Source organism: Choloepus didactylus (assembly GCF_015220235.1).
Source record: "Choloepus didactylus isolate mChoDid1 chromosome 25 unlocalized genomic scaffold, mChoDid1.pri SUPER_25_unloc1, whole genome shotgun sequence".
NCBI classification, from domain to species: Eukaryota; Metazoa; Chordata; class Mammalia; order Pilosa; family Megalonychidae; genus Choloepus; species Choloepus didactylus.
This window is the reverse complement of record NW_023637606.1, coordinates 768574-777761: the sequence shown is the minus strand read 5'-3', so window position 1 is coordinate 777761 and position 9188 is coordinate 768574. Positions and strand designations below refer to the sequence as shown.

Sequence of the window (9188 nt, the reverse complement as noted above, 5' to 3'; positions counted from 1 at the left end):
TGTGACCTGCACAAATGGAGGGCAAGCTGGCAAGGTCCTTCCAAATCTTGCAAGCTCAACAGCCTCACTTGGAGGCATTTGTCCCCCGTGTGCTGGTCTGAGTGTGCAGATACAGATTCCCAGCTTGTTAGAAGTCTAGAAGCTTGAAATAACCCCTTTTTCCATCCATTGGTGACTGGATAAACAAACGATGAAACTAGGGAAGGTGGTAGATGTAAGATGTGCACAATGGGAAATGAAGAAAACCAGGCACAAACTGCTTAGAATAATATATTGCTGAAAGTAGACACCAACAAAGGCTAAAACAACGAACAGCCTTGTACCTGCCACTAAAACAAGGACATTAGCATTTTGTCACATTCATTCCACATCATTTTACAGAGATGAAGTAAACACTCCTGTTTTCCTTCCTCCCCATTCATTTTCCTCCCTCCCATCCCAAGCCAAAACAGGTATGCAAATACTGGTCTGAATTCACTCCCAGCTTGGATATATGTATATCCAATACACAATATATGGTTTGGGTTACTTTTTATTTAAAAATTATAATTATATAATTATTGCCTGGGCAGAGTGGAGCTCATGGCAGCTTTGTGCTGTCACAGCTGCTTGGAGAACTGTAATTATCTTACTCACTTAATACTTTTTTTAAAATACATTTTTATTTTGAAACTTAGCATATATACATAACAATAATTTCCGAAGTACTACTTAACAAGTAGTTAGCAAATTTCAAAGAATGTTGTGGGTTACATTTCCACATTTTCAGTTATTTCCTTATTGTGAAATATAAGATATATACAGAAAGGTGATAACTTTCAAAGTACCAGTTAACAAGTAGCTATAGAGCAAATTTTAAAGAATGCTATGGGTTACATTTCCACCATTTCAGTTATTTCCTTCTAGCTATTCTAATACCCTAGCATCTAAAAAAAGAAATTTACATAAAGATTCAGTGTTCATAATCCTTTGTTAAATCTGATCTTGTCTGTTGCTATCCCCATCTCTCGTTTGATCACTTTCTTGATCTACAGGGATGTCTAGGCAGTGACCACCCTAATTTGTTCATATTGAAAAGGTGTGTTGACATTATGGGGAAGGGGCTGATGTTCTTGAAGAGGCTGTTGCCTCTGGGTTTTAGGACTTGTCTGGCATAGGAACAGTGGTGGATTTGAGTTTCTGAGAGACAAACCTAGTGACTGCATCTTTTATAGAATCTCAGGTAGGGACCTAGGTATTTGGGGACTATTCTTGGTTAAGGCTTGGCGTACCGTGGCCATTTGGTGTATCTAGCTGGAGCTTGCATAGGAGTAACCTCCAGGACAGCTTCTCGCCTTTATTTGAAATCTCTTAGCTACTGAAACCTTATTTTACTACTTTTCTTTTCCCCCTTTTGGTCAAGAAGGCATTCTCAGCCCCTCAATGCCAGGGCCAGGCTCATTCCTGGGCGTCATGTCCCATGTCACCAGAGAGACTCATTCACCTGGGGGGTCCTGTCCCATGTAGGAGGGAGGTTAATGAATTTATTTGCTGAGTTGGGCTTAGAGAGAGAAAGGCCACATCTGAGCAACAAACGAGGGTCCCTGGGGATGCCTCTCAGGCATAGTTATAGCAAAGCTCAGCCTCCCATTTACAACCCTAATTTTCACAAAAGCAAGCCTCAAGTCTAGGGCTTAGGCTGTCCTGGAAGTTACTCCTATGACAAGCTTCACCTAGATATGCCAAATGGCCACAGCGTGATAAGCCCAAGTCAACTGTGGTCCCGAAAACCCTAAAGAATATCTAGATTCCTGTCTGAGACTCTATAAAATTTCACTCACTAAGTTTATTCTACAGAAACTTAAATCCTCCAGAGAACTCCTCTGCCAGCTAAATCCCAAAACCCAGAGGCAACAGCCTCTTCAAGAACATCAACCAGATGTGTCCCCCTTTCCCATAAAGTTGACACCCCTTTTCAACATGAACAGGTTTGGGTGGTCACTGCCTAGACATCCCTGAGGATCGGGAAAGTGATTAAACTAGAGGAAGAGGGAGCAACAGACAAGATGGCATTTAACAAAGGATGAATGCTGAATCTCTATGTAATTTTCTCTTTCTTAGTTTCTAGGGTACTACGAAAGCTAGAAGGAAAGAACTGAAATGGTGGAACTGTAACCCATAACATTCTTTGAAATTTGCTCTATAGCTACTTAAACTGTAATTTCAAAGTTATCACCTTTCTGTATATATGTTGTATTTCACAATAAGGAAGTAACTGAAACTGTGGAGCTGTAACACATAGCATCCTTTGAAATTGGTTCTACAACTACTTGTTGATTTGTAATTTGAAAGTTATCTCCTTTTTGTATTTAAGTTACATTTCACAACAAGGAAATAACTGAAACTATGGTACTATAATCGTAACATCTCTGGAAATATCCTATATATCTACTTGCTAAATCATATTTTGAAAGATATTACCTTTTTGTATATATGTTATATTACAAAATAAGAAAATAACTGAAACTGTGGAACTGTAGCCTATAATATCTTTGAAATTTGCTCTCTAATTACTTGTTAAATTGCACTTGGAAAGTTATCACTTCTATGTATATATGTTATATTCTACAATAAAAAAAATATGATTAGGAAAAAAAAAAATCAAGAGCTTGACTTATTTAGTAGGGGGGTTCCTAAGTTCACACAGCATGTGCTCTGTCCAAGCTAAACAATCTCATTTAACACTTTTTTGTTGTCCATCCCCCAGCATTAGGTTCCTAGGGCTTCAGTAACAAAGTTTCACTAACTGGTTGGCTTAAAACAAGAAAAACTTTTTGTCCCACAGTTCTGGAAGGCAGAAGTCCAGTAGCAGGGAGTTGGCAAGGCCCTACCCACCCTGCCCCAAAGGCTTTAAGAGAGAGTTCTGCTTTGCCTTTTCCAGCCACTGCTGGCTCCAGCCAATCTTCGGCTTGTGGCTGCCATCACTCCAATGTCTGCCTCCATTTTCATGTGACATCTCCTCTGTGTCCCTCTGGGTGGCCTTTCCTCTTCTATTTGGATCCAGGCCCCATGCTAATCCAGTAAGATTTCATCTGCAAAGACTCTATTGTCAAATAAGGTCACATTCGGAGGTTTCGGGGAGACACAAATTTGGGGGGGACACCGTTCTACCCAGTACAGCTCCAGTAGACTATGGGCTCTGACAGGGTGGCGGCTGGGCCCGTCTTGATTGTCACTGGGTCCCTAGAACCCAGCCCAGGGCCTGCATGATGTAAGGTGTGCATGAATGAACTGCACTTTCTATGACTCATTGCTCGATAATAGGAGTCTGCAAACTTTCCCTGTAAAGAGTCAGATAATAAAAATTTTTGACTTTGTGAGCCAGGCAGTCTCTGTTGAAATGACTCAACTCTGCCTTTGTAGCAGGAAAGCACGGGATGATTGTAAACAAAGGGGCGTGTCTGTGTGTCAAACTTTACTTACAGATACAGACACATAAATGTCATACAAATTTTTTTTCTTTCTTTCCTTTTGTTAAAGGGCAAGGTTTTGAAGTGACACACACTGGTCTGCTTTTCTTGTGCTTCCCACTGGCTGTGCGCCCTTGAGGAAGTGACTTCCCCTCTCTGAGCCTCCATCTGCCCATTATGTAATCAGATAATAATGGCTCATAGTAGGTTCTCCTGTGAGGAGTGGAGACAATGAACAACCATGTTCCATTCATTTGATGACATCAGAAGGTGGCTACGGCGGTTTTCTCTTTGTAGACAGAAGAAACCAAAATTCAAAGTTAAAATGGTTGCCTGAGTCGCCAGACAAACTTGGTTTCATGACCCACAGAAACTGTGAGATAATAAATGTGTGTTTGGGAATTCTGTATCTTCTGCACGATTGATCTGTAAACCTACAACTTCTCTAAAAAAATTTTTTTTAAAGAAAGAAAGTACAATGGGAAGAGATCCATCTATTTGGAATAGATCAAACTTCACCAATGCTCTATTAAATGGTCTGACCATTAAACGGTTTCAGCTTACTTAGCAAAAAGTTATTTTCTTGTGGATTTTAAGACTTCCCTTACTTTTCCTTTCCTCCTTCCCATCTTGTATTAAAAATGTCTTTTTTAAAAGTGCTGTTTTAAGCTGCTAAGATTTGGGGTAATTATTACACGGCAACAGCTAACTCGTACAGCCTGCCCTTTTCTGTCCCAGGCAGGGCAGTCTGGGGTGTCTGCTGAACTGGGTGACATTTAGTGAGCGCCACCTGCTTACACAGGGACACGCGGGGGCGCAGCCCTAGCCAAGCCCCAGCAGAGGTCCCAGCGCTGTGCCCCGGGCACGGCCACCGTGAACTCACACGAGGTCAAAAGGAACGGGCCCCTTCCAGTGCCTGACGATGCGCACCCATCTCCTTCCTCCGGGGTCTCTGTGCTGGGGCGCAGAGGAGAGCACGGAGGCACACACGGGACACAGCCGCGCCGCTCTGGTCCCGCCGCCGGCCCCTGGGGCTCCGGGGAGGCGCACACGGCCCCGGCTCGCAGGGCCGAAGGGCCCGCCGCCCCCACCGCGCATGTCCGCTCGCCGGCCAGGCCCCGCCCCGGCCCCGCCCCCGCCCCGCCCCCGGCCCCGCCCCGGCGTCGACCCCGCCCCCGGCCCAGAAGGCCGCGCCGGGAGAAGCTGAGCCCGCGGCCGCCGTCCAGCCCGCAGCATGAGCGCGCCCGCCGCGACCCCCATCTTCGCCCCCGGTGAGAACTGCACCCCGGCGTGGGGGGCGGCGCCGGCGGCCTACGACGCCTCGGACACGCACCTGCAGATCCTGGGCAAGCCGGTGATGGAGCGCTGGGAGACGCCGTACATGCACGCCCTGGCAGCGGCCGCCTCCTCCAAAGGTAGGCTCTGCCCAGGCCGATCCGCGGCCTCCGGGGCACGCGAGGCAACTGAGGCTGGGGGGAGATGTCGCTGGGACCCGGGCGCCAGCAGCAGCGCCTCTCCATGCCTCGCCTTCCTCACCTGGAAAACGGGGCTGCAGGCACAGGGGGTGCACACAGCAGCTGCTTCCTAAGCACCAGGCAGGTCCTCTCCACGGGTAATGAGGTCCCCGTGCCCCCGGGATGGGGCTGGGCTCCCAGATGCAGGACCTCGGGTGGCACTCAGCCGCAGGCTTCCCGTCTTGAGGTTGGCACAGAGGGGCTGCTGGCCCGATGGAGAGGGCTGCCCAGGCTCGCAGCGGGGAGTGTGGCAGGACCTGCTGGAGGCTGCCCCCCAGGAGCTCCCCCTCAGGGGCTAAGAATAGCTCCGGGATCTCTGAGCCGGGAAACAGCTGTCACCCAGCAGCCCTGCCAGCTGGATGCCCAAGGGCTCCCAGCCCAGCTCAGGAGCCACCTGGCACCGAGCAGCCGCTGGGGGGTGAGCCTCAGCGTCCCCACCTGGCAAAGACCCATCTGTTGTCCCACTGCAGAGGATTAGGGTATTTCTCTGGGCCTCCCCCCTATCCCCCAGCATTGTTTCACATCACAAGACCTTGAACCCAGGTCTCGCCTGGCACTTCTTGCAAATTCCTTTGCGGGGAGGGCAGACGGGAGAGAAAAGTAAGAGCCACCACACAAACAGCTCAAAGTCCAAGGCTCTGGCCCCCCCGTCAGGCTGTGGCCACCTCCCCAGCCTCCTCCTTGCCCTGGCCCTCGGCCACGGCCCACGCTGTTCCTTCTCCAAAGCACCAGGCGCTGTCCCCACCCCCGCCCGTGCCCTTGGCCTGCAGGGTGCTCCTGTACACATGGCCCTACATTACTCCTGCCAAGACCCCAGCCCCGGGCCCCGACCTGCAGACCACCTCTCCAGCCTGGGGGCCGCAGCCTGACCCCCGTGCCCTTTGTCTGCCCAGGGGGCCGGGTCCTGGAGGTGGGCTTTGGGATGGCCATTGCAGCCACTAAGATCCAGGAAGCGCCCATTGACGAGCACTGGATCATCGAGTGCAATGACGAAGTCTTCCAGAGGCTGCAGGACTGGGCTCAGAGGCAGCCACACAAGGTGCCTCTCTGTCTGCAGCCCCCCAAGAACCCCATCCCTTTTGTTGAAGGCCCTGATCCCGGGGGGACTGCGGGGCTTGTTGTCTCCCTTGGGATCTCCTCTGCTCCATCTCTTTCGTCAGGTGACAAAATTGAGCAGAGACCTTAAGGGCCACTCTGACCCTCAGTCTTCTCTTCTCCTCTGCCCCTAGGTCGTCCCCTTGAAAGGCCTGTGGGAGGAGGTGGCACCTACCCTGCCAGATGGTCACTTTGATGGTGAGGGGGCTCTGGGAGCTGGAGGCGGGGAGGGGACATGTTCCTGGGGATTCACTTGTGGAAGGATCTCTGAGGGAGACACCTATGTGTCCATGTGACAAGAGCCCAGGACGGGTGAGGGCAGGTAACAGCACAGGCACCTCAAGGTGCCTGAATCAATCTATCGAGGAGACAGCACGGCGAGCCTGAAGTGCAGCCTCTGGGGCTCTCAGAGCCGAGTTCGAGTCCCGGTGCCTTGGCAGCGGCCCTGGAAGGGGCCCTGACCAGGGTCTCGGTTCCCGGGCAGGGATCCTGTATGACACGTACCCGCTGTCCGAGGAGACCTGGCACACACACCAGTTCAACTTCATCAAGGTAGGAGCTCACGTGGCTGGCACTGAGGGGCCTGTCCCCTGGGAAGGCAGGGCCTGCGGGGGGCGCCCCCAGGGCGGGGGCCTCTGCCAGGCACACACAGGGCACCTGACCTTCGGGACGCGGGAGGCCTGGGTGCGGGTGAAAGCCCACCCCTGCCGTCCCCCCAGGGCCACGCCTTTCGCCTGCTGAAGCCAGGGGGCGTCCTCACGTACTGCAATCTCACCTCCTGGGGCGAGCTGCTGAGGTCCAAGTACTGCGACATCACGGCCATGTTCCAGGTGCGCCCGGCCCGCCGCCCCTGGGCTGGGGGCTTAACCCCTGGGTGGCGGCGAGTCTCCCGCGGCTGCCGGAACAAACTCCCACCAACTGGGCCACAGAACTGGGTGCTCCACTGGTTCTCAAGGCCAGGGCAGCAAAATCGAGGTGCGGGCAGGGCCCTTCCTGGCCTCAGCCGGCTCCGGAGTTCCTGGGCTTGTGTTCGCTCACCGGGCCGCCTCCGTCTTCAGGCAGCCTTCCTCTCTGTACGTCTCCATCCTCGTCTTACAAGGACACTGTCCTTGGCTTTAGGGCCCACCGTAACCCACCCTAACCCCGAGGACCTCATCTCAATTAACTGCACATGCAAAGCCCATTTCAAAATATGACAAGACCTCTCCCCAGCTAAACCACCCTCCATGGCTCCCCAGCACCCTCGGGAAAGAGCTCTGCATTGCGCCCGTCCCCCGGCTCTGCCCTGTCCAGGATGCATCTCTATCGGTGTGTCCTGGGGCCTCTGGCTGGAAACAAGGCAGCGGGGAGCAGCCTCTCAGCAAGAACCCTGCGGAGACCCCGAGCTGAGGGCATCTTCGGAGCTTTGTCTGGCTTTGTCCGGTCACTGAGCGGCTTTTCTTTTAAAACATGAATTAGCAGCTCCCGTTTTCTTTTTCCATCGGGACCCTCGTGCTTGCTCCCTGGGTGGGCCGAAACGGGAAGACGGGGCTGAGGCGGTGCCGTGGGCGGGCAGTGTGGTCCGGCCCAGGGGTCTCAGCTTCCCAGACACCCCAGGCATGGGAGACACGGATGCTGCCACCAGCTGACAGCTGAGATGCTGCTGACAGTGTTGAGCTCGGACAGCCGGAGATCTCACAGCCGACCCTGGGATTCAGGGCTCTCGGCAGCATGTGCCCATGTGCCCGCGGGGAGCTGCAGGCTGCTCCCAGCCCTCCCACCTGGCGCTTTAAACCCGGCTCAAGGCAGGGTGGGTGGCAGGGGTGTCGTGAGGCCCAGGACACGCCAGGACGGGACCCGGCCCTCCTACCTGTGGCCTCCTCTGCCAGGAGACGCAGGTGCCGGCGCTGCTGGAGGCGGGCTTCCGGCGGGAGGACATCCGCACCCAGGTGATGGCACTGACCCCGCCCGCCGACTGCCGCTACTACGCCTTCCCGCAGATGCTCACGCCCGTGGTCACCAAGCACTGAGCCCCCGGCCCCGCCACCAACCCTCCGGGCAGCAGCACGCCCGGCCCCCACCGCCCTCCTCCCGCCCCCGCCACCCCCACTCAGGGCCTTCGCACCTGGAAGCCTGGGCTCCGGGCGCCTGCAGCCCCGGGTTCAAGTTCCGGGGGCACCCGTGCTGGCCAGGTGACCTCGGGTAAGTGCCCCTCACCTTTGCGTCCCCGTCCCTAAAGTGGGAGCGCCACCTTCTACCTCCCTCCCAGGATCAGGGGTTTGAAATAAAAGCTAACACTGGGCCCGGCCAACCTGTAGTCAGCGTGCAATATGTGTTTACTCCCGTCCTCCCCAAAAAATAAACCCTGTGACTTCCTCCAGGAAGGCTGATTTCGGAGCCTGTGGCCCACAGCACGGTCACTCATGACGGCCCCAGCAGCCCCCCCACCCATGAGCACTGGAAACTGCCCGCCCGTTTGCGGCTGGAGTCCGGGGGGACTCAGCTGGGAGCTCATGGGGCTCCCTCTGCCCCAGGAAGCAGAGCCCGCTGGCCAAGCGCTGCCTCCACACACACCGGACACTTCCCTCTTCCTCCTCTCCCACGCGGGGCTGCCCGCCCCTCTCCAGCCCCCGAGGACCCCTGCGTCCCTCCTGCGTCCCCACGCCCAGCTGGGCACGCCTGAGGCTGTCCGCATGGCCCTGCCTGCTCCACCCCAGCTGCCCGTGGGTGTGGCTGCCCCGGCCCAGCACTACACGCTGCAGCAGGGTCCTGTTGGAGCAGCTGCCCGCCTGGGCTCAGTCCCGGGCCTGCTTGGGCACCCGCCCTGCAGCCGTTCCCGCGCCGCCCTCCCCACGCCTGGGGAGCTGGGAGGCAGGGAGCGGCTGTCCGCCCTGCTCACCGCTGTCCCCAGAGCCACCCTGACATGCGGCCAGCACCAAGGCCCGCGCAGTGTCTGCAGCACTCAGCGAGTGGGGACCCGATGTCTGACAGGCCCCGGATCACCCTGGGTGAAGGCCCTGGCCCGAGGGCATCAAGGTGGGAGAGGCCAGGCCGGGTCTGCCCAGACTTGCACATAGACAGCCCAGAAGGTTCCTCTCAGGGTGCTGGGGAGGCAGTGAGCCCTGAGCCTGAGGGCAAAGGAGGGATGTGG

At 54.8% G+C, this 9188-nt stretch overlaps 1 protein-coding gene across 1 annotated transcript; it reads left to right on the top strand.

The window, feature by feature from the left end:
• Window positions 1–4617: 4617 nt before the first annotated feature.
• Window positions 4618–8354, top strand: GAMT (guanidinoacetate N-methyltransferase). The gene is made up of 6 exons (XM_037824017.1): window positions 4618–4864; window positions 5857–6002; window positions 6193–6256; window positions 6543–6610; window positions 6778–6888; window positions 7927–8354. Exons 1-6 carry the CDS (start codon window positions 4684–4686, stop codon window positions 8065–8067), a joined length of 711 nt encoding a protein of 236 aa, XP_037679945.1. The 5' UTR covers window positions 4618–4683; the 3' UTR covers window positions 8068–8354.
• Window positions 8355–9188: the final 834 nt, after the last annotated feature.